Genomic DNA, 23,570 nt, shown 5'->3' with positions numbered 1-23,570 from the left:
CAAGCTCCTTTACATCAGCCATAGCTCTGAAGGGAAAACAGGTTTATACAGACACCCAAGAATGATGTATGTGGCAGAAGGCTGTTGAAAACCATCATCTGACCTGGCTGAGCATTATCTTCCCCTTTGGTCTTAGGGATGCCAAAGGTTGGTGACAATTTGTCCATGAAGAGAGGTCTCTGGAAAGGTATGGCATGTTTTATATTGCATTACCTACAGTTGGCACTGATGTCAAAGAAAAGAGCTATATCAGAGAAAACGTCCCAAATCAGTGCTCTGATCCCTCTTTAGCCCTCCTACAAATTACAATTACAAAGCTCCCGGATGCTGAGGAAGCTCACATCTCTCAAACTGCATCTAATTCAATCACAAAACTAATTTGCAGCAGCAGCAGAAGCTGTCCAGGTTTCCCCTCATTCGTGGGGCTTAGATGTGACTGCCATTAGTGTTTTACGTCTGTGCAGGTATTTACCCGAACCACCTGTGAGGGACGAGCGAGAAGTGAGACATCGGAGGCAATGCTGGTCAGCGTGGGATGCCCGGCTGCTTCCTCACGGATGAGTTGGGCTGTGACGGTAGCACAGGCTGACAGGAAAGCACAACACTGGAGATTAATTGCTTCTAATGAGCAGCACTGCAGCCCTCAGAAAAGGAGGAACACAGGACTGCCTCAGAAATTACAGCACTTTAACCCTCTGTGGTATGAGTCTCCTCACTGGAAGCCTTTTAGGCACCACATCCCCATGCCTGAAAGGGAGAGAGGATTTCTGTGGAGGTCTGCTGCTGCAGCAAAGTGAGAGGTAGGATCCCAGCCCAACTCGCTCGAGAGGAATGGTCATGGCACTGCGCAAAACACTGGTGCTGTCACAAGCTCCCAAACCCAGTGAGAATTTGTATAAATCTGCCTTTTCAAGACAGCCTTATTTTCTAATCCCAGTGCAACCTCCCTGTTCCCTGAGCACTCATCCTGCACCACTGCAGCAGCTCTGCCAGCCAGGACTGCTCACACACCAGCGTAAATCAAAGGTAACTCCACTGACCTTAAGAAGTGACTGCTGGATTTACACCTCCGAGAAGGAGCCTGGGCTTGGGTATCTGCCATCTGGTAGAGCTGTACAAAGTGACCCTCTCACTCCTCCTCCTCTTTTGTTTTTACCCTTTCTGTAGCTTTTTTTTGGCCATCTTTCATGAAAAAGAAAAAAACAGAACGCAGAAACAGAGCATTCCTGAGGCATAGCTGCTATTTGGGATAGCCGTGAAAATAGAAGCTAACGCTGGGTAGCTCGGGGTTTAGATCGGGTCCGTGGCTCGAGGTCAGCACCATTTCTCTTTTAGGCAATTTCTGCAGGGTTCATCAAGCTTTCCATCAGGTCCATCAGGGTTCATCAGGTCAATGCACAGAAGCACAGAAACCATCCCTGTGCCATCGTCCCATTGGAAAATGGCCTCCAAGCTTCCAGCAAAAGCGGGGAGAGGAGACAGCACGGCTTCATACAAGCAGGAGGAAACCTGCAGACCAGCGGGTACCAGATCCATCTGCAGTACCCCAACCCCTGGCACGTGTGTTCAGCCTGGGCTCGGCTGCCTGAGAGCTGGCACCTCGCCGCTGCGCTGAGCAGAGCCGGGGGGAGAGCCCCGCTGGGACGGAGGCTCCCGGGCTGGGACGACCAGTCCTCTCGGTGGCTGTCTGCACCGGGACGAAATGGAGGGAGAGAAACAAAAAAGCTGTAAATTTTGACAAAATGAGTATTTGTGGTTTCAGGGGGCAGACGATGACCCAAGAGACTTGATCATTTGAGTTAAACCCAGGGAATTAGCTGGAAAAAGAAACTGGTGAAGAAAGGAGTCAGCCATTGAGTTGTGACAGTTTGGTGGAAAATCACTACGGCTCTTCCAGGCTGTTTTCATGTCAGAACTGACCTACTTTTTTAAATGCGAAGGAAGTGGGGGGTGTTACTGAGCTGCCGAAGAACCGAGCTATCCCGGGCTGAGCAGAACCATAATTTGGGAGAATTTTTCTTGTTTAAGTCAACTGAGACTGAACTTGTTGGGAAACTGTAGTTGGTGGATCTCGCTTTGTCTTTAGGGATATGAGCAGAGAGTCTCTTCTGGAGGGCAGAGCACAAATGGGCGAGCTGACGTGGAGCCCTGCGGAGGGAGGCTAAGCGCCCCATGAGCCACCCGGCAGCTGGTTCTGGGCAGACGTCGGTCACTTGGAGATTGGTGACAACACAGCCCACGAATTAGGGCACCGAATCACTAGCCATAGAAAAGAGATCAATTCACTTTGTGATGTGAAAAAAAAAATGCAGGTTTGTGCTGTGCTGTTTATTTGGAAACGTTCACCTTTCTCTCTGATCAGAGACACAAGGCTAAGAAACTCTTTTCTAGAAACCCTTAAGCTACAACTGCTCCAAACAACTTTGACCAATTCAACAATTGGTCCATAAATCTCTCCTAAGGATTTCAATCTTGGATAAGAGACTTTGGATTGTTGTTAATGTTTGTCTGAAAACAGGAGAGGATGCCTTATTCCATCTGGTTTTGTACTCTGAGACCACAGTCCATGGAATGACAGGAGCTGTAGTTTAGCTATTCCTTAAGGCTTTCTACTGAACATACGCTAAACCATATAAGCTAAAATATATTCCATGTGGAACATTTATTGTTGAAATAATTTAAATTGCACTTAAATAATGAAACGTAAAAATACATATTTTATATATTTTTTTACAAATATTGTAATCATGTTCATACATAGATGAGAACAATATTTTAATCAATCTCAATGCTTTGGTGTTGAACTAATTTGACTCCAAGGTGTAATATATGTTTTTATAATGTAATATATTTCTAAATTACTCTTTACTCAAATAAAATTCTTTATAAAACTAATATTTTAAAATAGTTAAAGTCCTTCCTCTAGTGATAAAAGCCACATATCTGTGACTAGATCAGTTTACCGGATGGCGTATTTTCGTGTAAGAAACAGCTGCTCTAGAGCATCCTAAGCTCATCCTTATTTTAGAAGGTGGTAGTAAAAACAAAACAGACTATTGCATAGCATAAGTTTCCTTAAATAATGTATCTTATAATACAGTCTTCAAGAAAAAAAAACAGGAAAACCTTACGTGCAAGAGGAGTCGTGTAACTGTGATCTGCTTGTTTTGTTTTCTTTTTTTTTTCCCCACATATTACTGATAAAGAATGTGCTGTTAAGAAACTACAGGCTAATGTGTGGACATGGGAAAATGTCCTCCTACAATAAACGAGAAGTCTCTCATTAGCAAACTGCTTGAGTCGTACTATAAGGCATTAGTGCAGCTGGCACAGTTCCTGAGAACAGAATTATTCATTGCCATGGTTACCCATGCTAAAATATTACCCTCTGCAATCATTGTAAACAAAGATCCTTTCACAACAGCATAAAAATCAGAGCGCTTTAAGCAATTAAAGGAAATCATAAATTGTGCAGAAGTTGAAGTTGTGCCTCGTAAGCACTGTAGCTTTTCTAACACCGGAGGGGTTTGAAAACCCTCTGCAAAGATCTGATCCTCTCCCAGCCTAAACGGCTTGTGATGCTCTCATCCACCGTCCAGAGCAGGGTCAGAGCCCAACGGGAGCCAGAGCACCTCGGCAGCATGCAAGCCCTTCCGCGGGTGGTGGGTCCTCAGTGGAAGTACGCTGTTAAAACCACACAGGAGGGTCAGATAATCGCTGCAGCAGAGGAAGGTAAGAGGTAGGAAGTTATCACACGTGTTGCTGATAGACCTCTTCTCAAGGAAGAGTACCGTGGAGCTAATTTGTGTCAGCTCTTCCAGACCTTCAAGTCGCAGAGAAGGATGGTCCCTGGGGCCAGTGCAGGTTTGGACAGAAACAGTAGCCACAAACTGGGCACCCACGCTTGAAGAGCTGGAGCAGAAGATAATCTACCAAGTGACATTTGCGCTGTGCAAAGGCCCAGCGAGGAGCTGGGCTGGTTCACGTGCTGGCAGGCAGGAGGTGAGTGGGAGAAGCAGGTCTAAAACAGAGCTGTCCTTTGGTCCTGCAGGTGCCTTTTCCACTTGAATACATTTCCTCAGGGCAGACTCAGTTTCCCCAGATGCCCACGCCTCCTGTCCTGTCTGTCGGTGCTGTAAAGCCATGGGAGCAGTGGCTCCAGCACAGCACCAGCCAGGAGACTCACTCAACCCAGCTGGGTGTCCGCAGCAAAGTACGAAGACATCTTAACTAAATCATTTGCTCTTCACAGTCGAGAGCTTGCTGGGCTAGTGCTTCACCTTTCATAAAGGAAATGGTCTCTTTGTGGAAGTATCTAACAGGAAAAGGAAGGGTGGCAGCAGCTTCACCGTACCTGTTGCAAGGAGGTGCATGGAGCTCGTTCAGGTCATCATGCACCAGTTTGTGGCAGAACAAGCTGGTGCTGCTGCTTAGGAAGATATTTTTCCACACCTCCCACCACCCCTCCACTACCTCACAGCCCTGACTGCGCAGCATGAGGGCTTGTGTACCCCTTCTCTCCCTGTTGGGACAGCACATGGTCCCAAAAGCTCTCCAGGATCACCAGGCTTCAGGCAGGCATCCACACATGCCTTCTGTGGGGCAAACCATGGTGTGTGGCTGAACAGGGACAGTCCCTGACCCCATCACATTTCTCCAACGTGGCTCTGGAAGTGCTGTGACCTGTGAAACTTCTAGAAAACACCTCTCTTGTTCAGGCTGGAGAAGAGGAGGCTCAGAGGGATTTCATCAATGTATATAAATACCCGGAGTGAGGGTGCAAAGATGACGGAGACAGAGTCTTCCCAGTGGTACCCAGTGACAGGACCAAAGGCAAATGGGCACAAATTGAAAGACAGGAGGATCCCTCTGAACATTAGGAAACATTCTTCTACTGTGAGAGTGAGCAAGCACTGACACAGGTTGACCAGAGACGTTGTGGAGTCTCCATCCTTGGAGATACTCAAAAGTCATCTGGACATAGTCCTGGGCAATCAGCTGTAGATCGCCCTGCTTGAGCAGGGGGGTTGGAGCATGTGACTTTCAGAGGTTCCTTCCAACCTCAACCCCTCTGCAATTCTATGTCTTTGTAAGTGACAGCCCAAGGAGACCCAAGAGGAGGGGGCTTGCTGAGGCAGGAGCTACACTCGGGTAGATACAGACTGGGCTGGGGAGCCCTCAGGAGACTGCTCTGGGACTGCACTAAAATAAAGCCCACAGCAAAACCTTGCCAAACTAACTAACACGTCTCCCATGGGGTATAACATCTAATGAGCACACCTTGGCACAGCGCGATTTACTGGAGAGCTAAGGCAGCAGCTTTCTCCTGCGGAGACACTGCCAGAGGCAGCTTGTCGACATTTCGGCTGTGGCAGCACCCAGGTCTCCAACGCTGACCCTTGAAATACAGGAGAATAAACCCAGCCAGGGGCCGGGTAAAAACTGCCAGAGCATGAAGCACCGTATGATTTGGAAACAAATGTTTTCTGAATTAGGTTTCCCAGCACCTCCATTCCATAACACCGCGCCGCTGCTGCCTGCCGGGCAGAAAGGGAAGGCGAAAGCCAGGGCGGCACGGCACAGCCCAGCTGGCTCTGCCCAGTGCAGGAGGGAAGCTGTGTCGGGTCAGCATCATCCCAGTCCTGGCCTGCTGGTTGAAAGACTGGACATCCCTTTTGTCTGCACACGAATATCCCTTAAATTTTTTTACTTTTTCCTTTGTAAATGCATGAATCCTGCAAGAGTAGCAAGGCCGTTTCAAATAACCTCATGGCAATGTAATACACCTCATCAGGATGTTCTCCTTCTCTTACCTTTCTTTCCTTTTGATCCTGCCCAATTAAAAATTGATTACCTAGCACCTAAAATTACATCTCATAAGTTGGGAGTTTTTTTCTTTCTCTCTTCTAGTGAAGCGTAATGAATGTGTGGAACTCAGTCACAGGATATTACTGAAGCAAAGAAACGCAAAAGATTCACTAAGAGTGAATATTTATGCAAGTGGGAATAATTTCCTTCATGGTAACAAGTGATCCAAACAATTTTCATCAAAACAGAGACAAATCACTACCTGAAGTTAAAAATGTACCTCTTCCACCAAACAGACACTCCATAATTACCCACAGTAGTGTCTTCGTGTGTCTTTATAAAATATCTCCTCTGCTGGCAGCTGTGGACAGCAATAGACTACTTGATCAGGTGAGTCACTAGTTCAACCAATATATCGGTTCCTATGTTGCCCTTTTCCAGAGTCGTGGCACCACATCACTCTGCGAGGCTCAGCACCTGGCTCATCAAATCCCAAGGACGATTGCCTTCTGACTGCACGGTGGGAGCAATGATTAGCTACTGCTGCCATCCCAAGTGGAAAACTGGAGCAAGAGAGGCAGCAGAACATCCCTGTATGACTGGTATTACTTCCTAGTCTGGTGTTTCTTTAATTAGTTTCATGAAAGTGGAGAGTCTGTGGCCATCAGCAGGTCAAAGCTGTGCAGGACACAGCAGAAAGGCCATCTGGAGGCAAGAGCATCTGCAGCCAGGTCTAAGGACAGGTATATCAAGAGGCTCAAGATGTTTTAGCCCCCACATCTCTCCTTCTCCTGCCCCTAGCAGCGGAAGGGTTTCCACTGTGGGGCTTCAGCTGAGGGAGGACTTCTCAGCTGACCCTTCTCCCATTGCTCCATGATGCTGCCAGTTCCCCTTGGCACCATTCCTCTCCAGCTCTTTAACCCCATAACTGCAGAGCCCTGAGGGCACCAGCACCACAGCTGGGGAGAGGGAAAGGCAGCTCCACAGCCCCTCTTCAGCCAAATCCTCACCCTGGGTATCTAGCACTGCCACCCCATGGGGAAAAAAAAAAAACACAGACAAGAAACAGGGTTTTTCCTCCCCTCTTCTCATTCAGGTTGTGACTACATCTGCCCCTGGTGAATCTGGGCAGGATGGGGGGAATGAGAGAGTGCTGCTGTTGCGCCATGTCCCTACCCACATCTCAAATCACTTCACAGGCAGCGGGTAAAACATGAAGGATTTCTCCACATGAAATCTTTCCTGTAGAAGGATCACAATCCACATTTAGAGGTGGAAAAAGCAAAGAGGAGTTTTGCACTGAAGGTCACAGAGGATATCTGTGACAGGATATCACAGCCTGACTCCAGTTCTCTGCCCTGTCGTCCTGCCGTTCTCCTCCCTCCTGAGCCATGTTAAACAGCCCCGTAACAGCTCCGGGCAGCCTCGAGAAACCCTGCAGAAAAGCCCTAGGGAGGAAAGAGTAAGTTCAGTGATGCAGAACAAGACAAGGAAGCAAACAGCCTGCAAAGTGGTCCTTACCTCTGCTCGGCAGCTGGGGCAGGGGCTGTCACGGGCACAGCGGAGCGTTAGCGATGCTGGCTGCACGGGCCCCTTCTGCGGCGGGGAGGTCTGAGACGGCTGCGGGAGCTGCCGGTCGGTAACCTCTTGAAGAAGCGTTACATCTCGTGCTCCCGCACATCATCTGGCTGGAGAAAACCAGATGTGGCACGATAACGTTGAAATGAAATCCCAAGGGGGAAAGAGAAACCGGGGAGCTTGTTAAGAAGCCCGCTGCCATCTGGAAGGCAGGGAGAGGCACGCAGCTGTGAGAAAGTGGCATCTCTGGGCAAAGCCTGGCTGCCCGCAGCTGGCCCAGCGGGACGAAAGGATGGGGACTATGGCCTGCCCTGCCCTGGAAATTGGATCAGAGGGCGAAGGCAGGGTTGGTTTTCACTTTCACGAGACTTCAGGGTATGTAGCAGAATCTAAAATAATCACCTCGTGCTGATTGTTGTCCTTGGCAGGAACAACAACTTTGTGGCCCAAAGGGCTTAACTGAAGATACAAGGGGGGAAATGAGAGCACATTGGGCTCTTGATTTGCTAATAGGAGTCTTTTGTGCTGTTTGTTGGTTCAGAGCCATCTCCTAGGTCTTAACCCTTTACTCCTTAGTTGCCATGAAAACATGTGGTCTTCCTGGACTATGCATTTTATTTTTCAGAGGTAAGAACTGTTCTTTTTGAGCCTTCACTAAGCTCCCATCATTGGTGCTAAATCTGGGGCATGGAGAGGGAAGAGGAGACCTATGCCATGGTAACAGATGCCTTTGAATTAGTAACTGGTTTTCTAGTAACTGATATTTTCTGTAATTCAGCCCAGTGAACACCAGCTTCACACTGGCCTTCTCTTATGGAAATGAAGTACAAAAGGCTTTTGCTTTTCGTTAGTCATGTAAATCCTCCGATGAAGCCTATTCTAACAGAAGGGTAGTAAAAGGCTGTGCTATAAATAGTGCTGTGTGTTTGCCTGCGCTGGGTTTGTAATGAAATGTAAGGTTTCATAGCTCGGACTGAGGGTCCCGGTCATTTCAGAGCCAGGGGCTGACATTTGCCTTTATGCTTGTGCTCTGATGTCTGTTTTGTCTTCCGATACAGTCATTTATTTTAAATAGGTCTGAATACATGTTACATCTTGAGAGAGAATTAAGATCCAGCATAGACTAGTTAACTTAACCGTGTAATCTGGTCCAACTGTTTTTTCATAAAACTTGCAGATTTATGGGGTTTTCTATCAGACCTTGGGAAAAAAAACAGAGGCAAATTCACCGTCATGTAGTGATGACAGACATAAATATTCTAAGCCCCTGAGAAAGCAGCAACAGGCAGCTGCGAAGGATGCAGTTCCTGCAGTTGCTGCATATGAGCATTTTTTACTGATTTGAATGAAGCTGTTCAGATGCAGCGGCTGCGTAATCAGACCCTAAATGTGGCATGATAATGACTGGATATGGTCTAGTTGGAAGGATCAAAAGCTTAATTTGTTAACACGAGGGAAAAAAATCTATAAGCGAAAGAGTAGCAGGGCTGATTTCTTCACTGTAAGTGCTGCATGTTTGTATGATTTGTTATCTGTCGGTAAACAAAATCTATTAGTGCAGAATGTGAAAGGATGAAACTCAAAGACATACGTAGATGTAATATATCCCTATTGTAAAGATAGACCAAGACTAGTTGAATTTTCATCTATCTTTCCTTATGAAATACTCAGAACAACCAATTTGATTTTTGTTACCATCATTTTTTCTGATCCTCTACATGATTTTAGGAGAACATATGTTTTTTTCATGTCCACTTCAGATTGTGGCCAGTATCTTCACAGCTATAATCAAGAGCAGGTTTTTCACTACTAAGATCTACCAAGATACATTTACCTTTATTTATTCAAACCTATTTTCTTGCAAAATCAGGTTGTGTTTTCATCTTTACAGGTGAATAAATGGAGCTGGGCAGGAACAGAAGAGATTTGCTTTACATGACATACAGATTTAGCATAATTTCTGTCCTTAAAATACTGATTAGCCATAGGATTTTTGTTTACATTGCATTCTGCATGTCACCGTGCATGTTCCCAGCTCCATGCAAGGAGCGCAGCATGATTTGTTCCCATGGTGCAGTAGCCTACAGCTGAATATGTTCTTAAAGCACCTTGAGCCACACAGGTGCCCTGGAGGCAACCATCTCCCTATGAAGCAGGAGAGGACATTGCTGCCAACAAAGCTTCTGCCTGCCCTAGGTTTAGCCGCCTCAACCTCTCCCACCACCTCCGTGATGCTACTGGGTCAATTCAGGACCTTCACCCAGAGGATCTTTGCTCAAGTTTCTCCTCTGCCCAAAGGATCTGTGAATTTCAAGTGACACCAACAGAGGCTGATGCAGCCAGAGGAAAAGCCTGTCCTTGACTCCCACCACAATGCACAGAAGAGCAGACCCAACCACACGACGCTTTTGAGCCTGCCCAGTGCAGATGCGTAAGTGATAGTGAAATTTTATCATAAAACCTCACAAGTTCTGAGCAACACCACAGCCAGGTGCAGCTGATTTTGTGGATCAGACTTTCAAATGTAGTATCTGCAGCTTTCTATAAATCAGGTCACAATTACCTGGAAAGGAATCAGTGGAAAAGGGACTTGGACCTCCCTGGTTCGGACAAGTGCTTTGTTGGAAGGCAGAAGCCCTCCCTCCCCTCTGGTGGCAACCCTTGGCTCTAGGTCATCTCATCTGGGATTCATGTGGCAGTGTTGCACAGAGACACTTTGTGAAGGGTCTTTGCATAAGGACGCAGCATCAACATGGTCTTTGGAGTAGCTGTGGAAGTTATACTTCAACAGACTCTTTGCACTTGTCTTGTTCTATTTAGAATAGTAGCTATGGGAATCCATCTATATCTTTTAAAACATATTCAATTTTCTTAAGCTGGAAAAAATACACATATTGGTCAAGGGCATGTCTTCGTCACCAGTCAGAACAGGAGACCTCCTGTTCCCAGGGTCTAACTGAACATCTGAGCCTAGTGCTAAGGGCCTTTGCAGAGCAAAAAGAGTTGATGCGTCACTAGAGACGAAGCAGGTTCTTAGTCCTCAGCTGCCACAGCAGCATCCATAGCTGCTGAAACAACCCTTTGCAGAACCTTTGAGCCTCATTCCCATCCCCCTCAGGGCACTGTCGAATGGTTTTAATTGGAAGCAGATGTGCAGCGTGGTAGGTAGGAGCAGGCATCTGCTCAATGTGAGCTCCTAGTAAATAACTCCTGGATGGTCACTTTGAAAGGGAAAAATTCCATGATTCAGGGGAAAGGATTTAAAATGAGACTAGTACTCACAGACAGTTGACTGGTCCATTAGACTTGCCAATATTCCTTACCAATTATTAGCAGTCAAGAGTATTCTCTTTCTTGCTTGATAGATTTTCAAATAGGATGGAGCATTCATCTTCAACGAATGGGTCACAGGGAGATTTCCAGGTCATCACTCCCATTGCAAACACTTTTCCAGTAAGGTGGCCATGAAAATCATAGAGATGTACTGTCAGGAATGATCAATCTTGGTTTTAATTGGGAAGGGACTTTTAGCTCCATGTTAGAAACTCAGCCTCATCCTCTTGATTTCCAAAAGAGTATTTAGGCCAAGCTTCCTGGTTTCAGGGCACTTTTCAATTTTTAATGTCACAGTGGATCTGCCAGGGTACTGTAGTCTGGTTTTGTGGAAGGTGTTAACAGCTACATCATACAGATCCACAGTTATCAAGATTCATGTGGTTGCTGTACTTTTGCCCTGCACTTCATTGCAACCTCTTTGCCCCCCAAAATCCCAGTAGCTATACTTGGACACAAGCAAGGTAATCACTAGGCAACCTTATGCAGCAGGGAATAATTTAAACCAGAACTCTTCTGCTTCCAGATGCACAGGATAAAAGACATGAACATGCAATAGGGGACATAGGCTGAGAAGGCCCATATGTAAAACTGCTCATGCGTTAAATCACTGGGAAAACACTTCTGAAGCCTCATTCCAGGTATTGGAAAGAGGAGTTATGCTTTTGTGAACATAGGATCAATTTATACTGTGTCACCATATCAATTTATACTGTGTCACCATGTCATTATGCTCCTTACTTGCATAATGAGCTTTCTCATACCTTTTGCTTTGTTGTTCCTTGAAAACTTTCGAGCAGATTTTATTCCAGCTTTTATTCTGTCTGGTTCAGTATCTTCCATGGAAAAGTAGTAACCTGGGAGGCTTCTTAGCAAGGCAGTGCTACTTGGCTAAATGAAGTAAATAAACTTAAGGATTAAAACCAGACTGATGCAAATGCCTTATGGATCTTCTAAATACAAGAAATTTAGAGAAAGTTGCAAACCAGAGGTTCTAATAAATGTCACTTCATAGTCATAGCAGTCAAGTCCCAGTTTTAAAGGCAGGGAATGTAGCTTACAGCAAACTGCATTTTCTAGCTGTCACGCCAAAACTGCAACTCCAAAGTCAATTTGTGCCAAGGGAACCAGCTTCCCTGCTGGCTTCCCAACCAGGAGAACCAGGAAGCAAAGCTGATTTGAAAAACAGAATGAAACTCAGTCCGTTTCCATTGTCTAAGTGGTTTAAAGGGAAAAAAAAAGAACATGCTGATGAAACAGAAGACCAGAAGACCAAAACTCTCTCACTGATGAAAGCCATCCCCTAAGTAATGAATTTAGTCTAGTTATTCTATGATGTTATTAATAAAACTGCTATTTCTACATAAAAATGAAAGTGCGCACATGTCCAAGTATTCTCTTTTATGCTGTTTGGGGACATAATTCCCTGACGTCTTGCTTTCAAAAGCCTAGTATTTTCCAGTGCACTGAATAGATTGGCTTTATCTCTAGCTTGAACATCAAAAAGTAACCTTCACGTTCATCAATGAAAAGTGACAACTGATTTTATTAGCTGTATTCATTATAACACATAATATGACAGTGGGAATATTTTTCACTGTAAGATTTTTGAATGGAAGAAAAGTGCAGTTAGTCTGAGTTCCTTACATTCATTAGAAGCAAGACTATTGAAACCATCAACATTTACAATGACACATAAGCAAACACCAGAATCAGTGCCAATAAATACACAGAGTACCAAAATAAATATTTACAGAATTAAAAATATAATAAACACTGATTAGTATATCCTCGTGAACTGCCAGGGAAGAAAGACATCTATTGCTATCAATTAGGTTGTAAATACGTTAAGAATACAGTGATTCGAGGAGACACATACTCATCCAAGTTTGTAGAGGTGGAAAGGAGCGGAGTATGTCTAACAGTCTGTTACAAAAACACCCCTCGGAGTGTTTTGAGCTTTCACTCAGAAAAAGTTGGTGTACACAGACTCGCCAGATTATTAGCAAACCGATTAGATAAGAAGAGCAGGGAGTTCTGGCTTCACTCGCTCATTATCTTTGAATAGGTCATATGCTACCTTACTGGAGGTGGCTGACACAAAAAATATGAGGGAAAATTGTAATTAACAGTGATCTGTCAGCTATAACACATCTTATAGAAACAGATTAAGTGACTTCTAATAGGACACATCTGTCCCTTTCAGCACGTAGGAAGCCCCGAGAGCATCGGTTTGTCAGATGCAGTGTGGAGCAGTCCCTGCCACGTATTCCTCAGGCACACCATGATATTTAAGCAGAGTTGGGCTGTGATAAAAGACTGAAGCCATGCTGTGTTTTCTGGACTTGGTTGAATCTGTATTTTCCACCAACCATAGTCATATCTCGTCCCTCATTTCAACAGGGCCACAAGCCTCAACACTAGAGCTTTTCTGAGACAAACTCTGCTGACAAACATAGCCAGGAAAATTCAGATGGGGCCAAATTATGGGATCTTCACTCAACCTTAGCAATGACCGACACTGCTTATAGATTCACTGTTCTCAGAGGGAATACTGGTCAGCTGAGATATTGTCCAGCTGTTGCAATCTGTCCCACAGCAGAGGATTTACTTCAGTTTTACAGGATGGGCAACAGCTTTAGTCTTGCTCCCTCTTTTGCAAAGCAGGATGACATTGCTTTTATCAAGCCACGTGCTGCAGAAAGTTACTTGCACTCTACCTAGGACTCGGTGCTGCTGCTGCACGGTGTGTCTTACGCTCCCTCCCCACTCGCCCTTGGGCTGCAAGGGTGCAGACAGCGCTCACCACCCTGCCAGGGGCTTGGGGCTTCACATACCCCCGACAAAATGAGGATGGAAGAGCAGCGAGATGCCATGGGTCGGTGCTGGGCTACAGGGGATTTGTGCTAAAACTGCCTTAAGAAAAGAAGGCTAAAACTGCCTTAAGAAACGGTACCTGTGCTAAAAACTGCCTTAAGAAACGAAGGCACTGAGCACCGTTGATGGGTTGAGGTGTTGATGAGAGCAGTCGTGCTGCGGTCCACAGCCGGAGCATTGGCTTCAGCACGCCCAGACTCACAGAGTCTGGCTCCTAACTCAGTATAACACAGCAACCTGAGCACCAGTGCGAGAAAAAAAAGGAGCCAGATTTTATAGGCGTATGTTTAACTCTCTTTTTCCAGAAGGAGCAGAGGTCCAGCCCTTGCTTTCATCCCATCTCCCAGCCACGCAGCCTTCCCACCCCAGCACAGCATTGCCACCCTGGCTTTTCCTGCTGCTGCCCAACCTGGCAGACACCTCCACATGGTGACACCCCGCACCTCTCTGCTGGGGCCACGCAGCAGGGTCAGGCAGCAAACTCCCCCATTGCAGGTGAGTTGGGGCAGACCTTCCCCCTTGCTGCCGTTAAGCAAGAAACATCACCAGATGGGTAGCTTTTACATTTTAAGGTCAGGCTTAATTCAAAGCAGATGTAGCCAATTTTCTTTTACGAGCACATTATGTTCAAAGCTTCCAATGCATCTGCATAAAAAGCCCATGAAAACAACCTGATACTGAAATAGCAACTGTTTTGATGCGACATCATCCACAATAATAAAAATCTGTTAAAGTTCTTACCATTCAGTCCCTACATACTGTTCTCCCTAAAAACTGATTTAAGTCGTGGCAGTGAAACAATTAAAGGGAGGCATCATTAGTTACCGTACCAAAAAACAACAACAATGACACAATAAGCAGAGGTTTTAGCGCTCTGGTCCTGGTTTTGCTATCACAAGTTAAATTAAGGAAGGCAGTGATTGTGTTAGCTATAATTTAAACATGCTGAGCACTGGAGTTATGTGCGGGAGTGGCTGCTTGTTAAGATGGAAAAACAGATGGAAGGACATGTTTTGCACTCAGATCAGTGAAAATACTACTACAATAATATAAAATACTGCACAGTCACCTGAATAATGTTCATCTTTTAAAAAAGGGAAGACATATTTAAGAAACACTTCCTATCTCCTTCAAGATTAAAGAGATGAAGGACCTTCTCCAGTTCTTATTTGAGTCAGTAGAAGCTTTGCCACAGCACAACTGGGGCCTCGAACAGAGATTGTCACATCTTCTCGGCATTTTCTAGCTTTGGGGCCATAGCTGGATGAGCTTCTATTTCAGAGCATTGCTTGCACGTGATGTTACAGTAGGCAAAGCAATCTTCTTCTTTTAGCCACTGCTACAAGAAACCTTTCAGCCTAGCCGTTTAAACTCTGAAGTACATAACCTTTTCCTCTCCCCACGACAACTTTGGTTCCACTTATTTAAATATATATGGAAAGGAAAAAGAAAAGTAGGTCTTAACACAAATAAAAGCTCAGCACAGTCTCTGTGGGCTTTTCCCACAAGAGTGACCTGCTTCCCTGTTAGATTTGCTAGATGGTCCACAACAGGAAAGCGGAGGGATATATTCCACTTTATGCAAAATATCACTCAACATCCTCACCTACATGTATGAAATCACACAGCAGAGATCTCAGTTTTAAATATCTTTGCAGCTTGTTCTGAAGGTGAATTAATTTTTTCCAGACTAAGAAGTAGGAGCAAAGCCCCTTTGAATAACACACTGGCAGCAGCTCCTCTCTTCTAGCGCTGGAGGGCTAGATCAAAAAATCTCGGTTTCCCAAGCTACTGCAGTATGGCTGAGAGGGAACGAGAAACACAGAGGAAAAAAAGAAGTATTCCCAGGCAATAGTACTCAGTTTTGGATGGAGAAGCCCTCTAAGGCAGGAAGAGCTTTAACAACCTGCTTTTGCAGGAATAAAGACCCCTGGGATGTGGCTTGAGTGGTTATAGCTCTTACTCCTTTGCATATGGCAAGTTCTTCCATTTCTCTCTATAAGAAATGGACCTTGGAAACACCAAATCAATGCTGACCGTTCCTAGCTGAGATGCTCACAGGGAAGACAACATGAGCTAACGATGGGCTAAAAAATTCCTGTGAGTCAGATTAAAAATAAACTGTTCCCTGAACACAAACAGCAAAACAGATTCAGATACATCCTGCTCACAGTAAACAGCACATGGACTCATGACAAGGGAATCCCATCATCCTATCGCTCCCATTCCCCAGTCAAGTGAGGAAGTGAGGGGTGTTCAGTGGGGACCAGTCCCAGGCTGCTGAAGGCAACTGACAGTGTATTCTCAGCATTAAATCTCAGAAGAGTCAGTTGTTGTGCAATTCTGCCTGGACACGTGGGGTTATGTCATCATAATGAAAACATAAACAAAGCAAAAACAACAACAAAGAAGGAAAAGCCAAAATAAAATAAAATAAAAACCTCCAGAACCTGTCACGTGTAAACTCTGCCAAGACTCATTTCTGCAGCATCTTTCAGGCGGTGTCAATTTGTTTTTCCAAGATAGAAGCCTCAGCCTTTCCTATCAATAACTATGAAAATACATTTTCAGGCCACCTTGCTTAGAGGTCCCCATTATAGCTGTTAGATAACCATCTGCCTTGTAAGTGGCTATTGTTATTGTGAACTGTCTCTTTCATACCATTATCTTGGTGAAAAGCCTTTTCTGAAAGGAGTCCATTAGAGCAGGGGAAAAAAAAAACCTCTGAACACAGCCATGTAGCAGAATCAATGGCTCCCTTTGATCTGCAAGCTCAGTCAGTATTACAAATGTAAAAAGCAATTAGATTTTCCTTTGCTAAGCCAAGCCCGATAATTTGGCTCTTCTGCACTTACAGCATCTTACTGAAAACGCCATCCGTATCAGACATTTTGAAGACTTTGGTGCAACATTCGCTTAGCTTAGATAAATAATTCAGTAAGATTCATTAAAAAATCATCAGTGAATTAATTTTCATAGTGTCCATCTATGCATGTAGTTTTAAAAATTCTGTCCTCTACTGCCCTGAATGGCAGTGAGGATATTCACAGTGGATGAAGAAAATGCTGGTGATTGATGGAATAAGACTGAACATAGATTTTTCTTATTCTAGTCATGGAATTTCTTCTGAAATCTATTACATGTGTTTGAGTCTATTACTGGCAAGAGCAAAATGCGTACACACTAGAGGGAAAATAAGACCCTTTATGTCTATTGCAGGCCACACATATAGTACAGAAAACTTAACTCCTGTCATGACAGAAGAAGCCCGCAAAAACACCATTTCATGCTACCAAAAGGAAATCTTTTGTGCTGATATATAGGACAGGAATGTATACCACTGAAATCACTGTAGCTAGCTATAAAAATGCTACACAATATATAGAAATATCCTAAGAACTTACAAAATTTACCAGTAGTGACCTGAAAGTGCAAAGAGTACATATAACTAAATGCCAAGTCCTGATCTATAAAATCCTTTGTGAATGACATACAAGCTGATAATTACATAGCATTATTCAGACCACAAAATAACAAATAAAGAAAAGTATTCTTTAAGAAAATCAAAACGATGACAGCACTGGGAATGTTGTCTTTGGGACTCAGAACACCATTTCTACCTTGATATCTACCAAAGCCAAGGAAAATACATGCTCGAACAGGGTAACATAAATAAGAATGCAAACCATGACAGAATGCCTCAGGACTATTACCTCTGTATATCTCAGCCTTTAAATCCAGCAAGCCATTAACTGTTTGTTCTTAGGCATCTCACAGTATTTTACAGGGATCTTTCAGGAATTAAATATAGGTCTAAAGAAAGCCTCTGAACCTCCTTCCAATGATTGTTTTAGGCATTGTGTGGAGTTATACAAATATATGTCTATGAAAATCGAAAGCGCTAGTAAATATTAAATTTTCTATTACCTTCAGAAATAAAAAACATAGATGGCTTAAAGACAAAAGCAAGTTTTATAAATACAAAGTTAATTTGAGCATTAAATTGTATTTTTACTCTCACACACCCATTACCCTGAATCAACGTCAGTATGTCGCAATGATTCGAAATACTGACACCCTACTACAAGCTACTTTCCCATTTTCCTTTTAAGGATATGATTGTCCTTAAAATATGTACATAGCAAGCAGCCAAACGAACCGCCAAGAGATTTGCAAACCGTACTTACACTGGGTACGCGACAGAGAGCTCGAGAGCGCGACTGGGGAGCACCTGGCCTGGGCAGGCAGCGCGGCCGCCCTGCCACCCCGTGCCCGGCTGCCAGCCCAGGGCTCCCCGCTCCGCGCCCGGGGTTAGCACCGGGGAGGAAGCCGTCCGCCAGCATGCAGAGGACAGAGGAAAAATGGGGCAGAAAACAAAGGAGAGCGAGAAAAATGAAGGGAAGCCAAAGCACTTTAATGATGATTCATGTTAGTCGTTATGTGAGAGGGAGCTAGTCTAGTGTTCACTCTATTGGTCTCTAGATACAGACATGCCACAATGCAAACAAAACGCATATGATGAATAATTTGTCACACATAAGTCCTTTAGAGATGGCAGCTGATAATCTTCTAGTCGTTTTAAAGATGCACCACTCCTACTGTCTGTACTCAGTGCTTCCAATTTTTATGGTACTACCCCAAGCTCACCACATCCTCCCTCCCTCTCAACTTCCAGTACCCTATAGAATCTCTCTGCCCAATTTGTCTTTAAATCAAAATGGGGAATTACGATTTTTCTGCAGAGCTGTCATGCAAGGAAAGATGTGTCCCTTACAGTGAGAAGAAAACAGTGAGAAGAAAACAAAAGAACGGGAAAAGGAATGTTAGGTTTAGGGCCGAGGACCAGGATAATATTCCGTGTTCTGTACATTCATCCTTTTGAGGGTGTTTCAGCTTGAGCTTTCTAAAATGCACAAGCACAGTCAGGCCAAATGCAAATCCCTTTCTCACGCAAAGGAAATCACCGCCAGCGTGTCTGGAGACAGACCTACAGCACATCCCCTCAGCCTGCGCGCGGGAGCGTGCACGCGTGGCTGTGTTCACATGCGTGTGAGTGTGCACGCGTGCGAGCACGGGGAGGAGGTGCGTTCTGACTACACATGCATATGTACAACACATCTGTGTGAGTCGGCATGTAGAAAACCACACACATATACGTTAGAAAGAAAACATATAAAATAATCTTCTTTGAAGTGTATTAAGGTTCTTAGTCAAACCATGAAAACAGGGACTGACCAGGAAAACTTAACACTTTCTCCCTATTCACTGGGGTGTTGCAGTTTGGTATTAAATCCTGCAGTAATTTCAGAACTAGATGCCAATTTCACTCTTGTGACTATAAGGTCATTTCCCCAGTGAACTAGACATATACAGTTATATACAGTTCTTATTATTGTGTTTCCTGGCTTTTTATGGTTTATCTGTAACCTTAATATCCTTCAAATGTATATTCTGTATATTTATTTTCCTTTTTTTCTTTCCATTTAAGAGACAATAAAACCAACTGCTATGTAAGATCAGACCCATTCGCTTCAGTGATGTGAATTTAGGATTCTCTGCATAATATAGACATGTATCTTTTTAAAATGTATATTATTCTTCAGATACACTGGAGCATATATTTTATATTAACTGTGGTCTGGTGATTAAATATTTATATCAAAATATTTTGTAAATACATAACATTTACCTTTAGACTACAGTGATTTTTGGAGCTTTTTCAGTGTATCATAAAAATAGGTCCTCAGGCACATTAAAACCCTATTAAATTTCTTTGAAATGTTGTCAATGCCCATGTACAGTAGCCACTATTCAAAAATGTCCTGGCCATTAATACATTTCTCATAAGATCCAAGCTCATCAGACCATTTTATGTACCACTAGCTTACCATATTTCTTTTTCTCTCTTAAAGTAAAATTATTCTGACATTATTAAGAATGAAAATAAAAAGCAACGAGAACCCAAACTTTCTTTAAATAGTCAAAAACTAATTTTATATATTTTAAAAAATAATAATTAAAAAACAAGTTTCTTTCCTGGGTTCCTTCTCTGTAAGGTTTAAGCCCAGAGCAACTTTGTCTAAACCCCTGAAAATAGAGGTTTGCAGTGGCAGTGCTGTCAGAACCTCAGCTCTGACACACGGAATGTGCCACCGGAATAAAATCAGCACTTCAGACTTAATTATCTGGGGATGCGTGAGCCCATACAAAACAGAGTTTTGCTCTAATTTAGACAAAGTTCTATCATTTTAGAACTGTAAAATTATCTACCTATAAAAACTAACTCTTGCTTAAACTCTAGATAATACAGACGGGAGTTTTTTTTTAATAAAAAATCTGTAGCATTGAGTAAATCTGCTAAAATATGTATATATTTACACATGGCGAGCAAGTTATTGTATAAATGTGAACAGTGTGTATATATTGGCATTTAGTAAAACGTTTCCCTGAACCTGATTGTATGCATTATTGGACAAGTATTGATGTAAACATCTGAACCTACATCAGGTGTCTCTGTAACCCATTTATGTTAGACCAGATCAAAACCAACGAGACAGACAAAGAAAAAATACGATTTCCTGTTAGGCAAGTCCACCTAACTCCTTAGCTACTGCACACAAGTCAATCAAATCTGCTGCTGAGCAGTGCTCTCATTCCTACAGCAGGTAAAATACCTGTTAGGTTGGTTCTTTTTGCTTGGCATTTTTTCCAATACCTTGTAGAGCAAACACCTCCACTCCTTCCCCAGAAATGACTAAAAGATAAGTGTATTGGAGAACCTCTCGTGTCGCTCCTTTTGTAAGTCTGTTCCCTTGAAGAACTCATGGCACTGCTTCGCATGAGGAATGATGCTCATTTAGGTTCATAATCCAAGTCCTGCTTCCAAAAAGGCATGTAAAAATGAACCTCCCCAGTGCTTAGTGCTGCAGAAAAAAGATACAAATGTAAAAAAAAGTGCTCGAAAAGAAGTCGACTTTTTATATTCAGCCGTACAGTCTAGTAAGAAGGGATTCAGAAGTGCAGGCCCAGGGAGTACAGTGAAGTAAGCCGTTTAGGTGCCTTTCTTCAGGTGATGCAAAACTAATTCATTATCTGTGGTGTCTTACGCGGACCTTCACACACCGACCTTGCTGTCTGTCTTTCTCCACCTCTTAATCGACTACTTTTTGGCACTGTCCTGGTACGTGGCAGCTTTCACTGCTGTCCCTGCTAAGCCTCTGTTACTGACCCGGCGTACCAGTACTTTAGAGACAGGGATTTTTGTTCTGTGCATCTCGCTTTTGGCCAGGTGATGGTGTGCGACGTGATGGCTGTTACTGGCGTCTGCTCCATGGCTGGCAGGATGCGACGAAAGGTGTTTAATGCTGATGGGTATCTTGGAGTCCTTCACTGTGCTTGAGGGTGTTTTCAGTGAGCACGTGGTTGTTATTGGAGACACGGGCTTGGAGCGTGGCACACAGGTGACCTCTTCGTCCACAGGCCCCGCTGGTGGGTTCTCATCTGGCTCAGCATAGAGGTCATAGAGAGCATCCCCACTGTAGCTGTCCCTGGGAATGGTCTCCTTCTGGATGCTTGTGGAACCATCCTCCTCAGGACCAGGGGTGGTGGAATCCCAGTAGCCCTCGTCGCTGTTTGGGATGCATTCAGGTTGCTCCTTCTCCCTGCCCTTCTGTTCCTCTTTGTGGTTGAGGTGAATGGGGATCTGGTGGAGGCCACCACGTTTCACTGCCACCCTGTTCTGGGCCCCCTCGGTGCCTCGGCTCTCCTTCAACCCTTCAGGCTTCTTTGTCCCTCCTCCACCTCCTCCTCTTTCTGTCTGGGTCTCCTCTGTCTGCGACAGCATATCCCAGAACTCCTGCAGGTAGGTGTCATCCACCTGGTCCGGGCTGGCCATCTCCTCCCCTCCTCCCTGGTAGGCCACCATGGTGGGGTGCTTCTTGGAGGCACCCAGCTTGCCGGCCCCGGGGGTGCTCTTCTCGCAGCCGCCACTCCCGCCGCCCACATCCTCCTCATGGTCCGCAATAATATCTCCGCAGCCTGTAAGAGAGTCAAAGCTTTTCAGTGAAGTCACGTCAGCAAACATCAAACAAATACGATCAATCGATTGCTCTGAGGGTGGATCAACAGAGGAAGGGTCAGGGGCGGCTGCCGTCTCTTGACCGCTATCACAGTGAGGTTCAACAGGGGGGGTAGTCGTTATTGGAATGTCACCTGTTATGGCCGCATCCTTCGCAGTCCCAACCTCTGCAGCGCCCGGGTCCGGTGGCTCCTGGCAGAGCTCCTCGGGTCGACTTCCAGCGGCGGCGGGGCCCTGCCCGGGGCGGGGGCTGCCCTCCCGCGACTCCCCACCGCCCGCCCCGGGCTCCCGGGCCGCGGCGGGCGCCGGGTCACCGCGCCTCTCCCGCGGCGCTTCCAGCCCCGCGTCCCCTGCGCCGCTCGGAGCTTCAGACAAAGGTTTTGGCGTCTCCTCTTTGATGCACTCCAGGCTGGCAGTCAGGGACCCCGGCAAAATAAGACCGGCCTGGATCTCCGAGGTTTCCCCCCTCTCCTCCTTGCCGTTTTTGTCCTTTTTATGCCACCGCATGCTGCTGAAGATCCCTTTCAGCCCCTTCTTTTGTCTGCCGCCAGCCCGCTGATCGGCGCCCTCCGCCTTGCCGCTCTCCGGCCTGCCGTTCTTCCTCAGCAGGGAGAAGAAGCTGTGCGACTTGGCCACCGAGCTGCCGGGGGAGACGCCGAGGCTGCCGGCCGGCCGGCCCCGCGGCTCCTTGCTCCGCGGGTCGTCGCCTCCCGCTTCCTCCTTCTTGCTGCTCTCCAGCACGGCGTCGGCCAAGCCGTCGTGCGTCCGGCTCCGCACCATGCCCGCTTTGCCGGCGCCCTTCCCCTCCCCGCCTTTGCCCCTCACCCCGAAGATGCTCGGCACAGTGCCCCCGGATTTCCTCCTCTTGAACAGTTTGAAGGCGGTTTTGTTAATCTTCCCCGACGGCTGCTCGGCGGCCGGAGGCTCGGCACAGTCGCAGTGCGAGTCCATGTCTGCCGCCGCCGCCGCCGCCGCGGCCTCCCCTCCGCCGCCGCCCCGGTGCCCGGTGCGATCTCTCACTGACAGCCCCGCCGCCGCCGCCGCCCGCCCGTCTCCATGGCAACCCGGAGGCGGGGGGGGATAAGCCGCTTTTCCTCCGCCGCGGGCCTGCGCCAGGCCGCCGTCGCCCACTCCGAGCCAACCTGTGCCGCCGCAGCCCCGCCGGCAGCGCCCCAGCCTCCACCCTCCCCAAAAGGCCTTACATAACTTAACCCCTTTTCTCCTGCGGCTGCTCCCCGCGCGGCAGGGCGGCGGGTGGGCGCGCTGCCTGCTGCACGGCGCCGGGGGAGGCACCCCGCGTGGGGGGCGAAGGCGACGCCGTCCCGGGGCGGGGGCCGGTGGTGGCGGCAGCGAGCGAGCCCGCTCTCCTGGCCGGGCTGCCGCCCAGCCCAGAGCTGCCGCTTCGCGCCGCTTCTTCTTCCCCTCTCCCACCCAAAACCGGGCCCTCAGGTGCCCTGGGAGGGTGGCGCAGCTCCACACGCAGGCACCCAGGCAGGCAGAGCTCTGCTTTTATTTACAGGAGCCTTTTGCAGGGCTTCTGTGTCCTCCCGGCACGGTCACGCAGCGCTTTAGACCACGGACACTGCGTGACTAAAACCACGCGCTGTGAAGCGCAGCGAAGCACCAGCAGCGCCGAGAGACAGCGGGGGGCGGGACACGCATACACACACACCCCCCCCCCGTCTGCAGGTGACAACGCAGCGCACGGCAGGGACGGGCATGTGTAAACATGGGACACCCAGACCGAACCTGGGAGGTACGGACCGCCGGGGGCTGAGGCGCAGGACGCCGACGCTGCTCCCCTCCTTTGCTTCCCCCTCTCCCACCGCACCGGGACGACCTGCACCGTCCCCATGTCCCTGTATCTCCCCAGTGCCCGAGGCCCTATGTCCCCCTG

The 23,570-nt window shown here is 46.4% G+C and overlaps 1 protein-coding gene across 1 annotated transcript; it reads right to left on the bottom strand.

Annotated features, from left to right (window-relative positions):
- Positions 1-20,755: 20,755 nt before the first annotated feature.
- Positions 20,756-22,624, bottom strand: AMER2 (APC membrane recruitment protein 2; the record flags this gene model as incomplete). The annotated part of the gene is made up of 2 exons (XM_082014215.1): positions 20,756-21,633; positions 21,808-22,624. 2 exons carry the CDS (start codon positions 22,622-22,624, stop codon positions 20,756-20,758), a joined length of 1,695 nt encoding a protein of 564 aa, XP_081870341.1.
- Positions 22,625-23,570: the final 946 nt, after the last annotated feature.

The sequence above is a fragment of the Phaethon aethereus genome (genome assembly GCF_964289735.1).
Source record: "Phaethon aethereus genome assembly, chromosome: 1".
Classification (NCBI taxonomy): Eukaryota; Metazoa; Chordata; class Aves; order Phaethontiformes; family Phaethontidae; genus Phaethon; species Phaethon aethereus.
The sequence above is the reverse complement of the archived record's forward strand: the minus strand, read 5'-3'. Positions and strand labels throughout refer to the sequence as shown.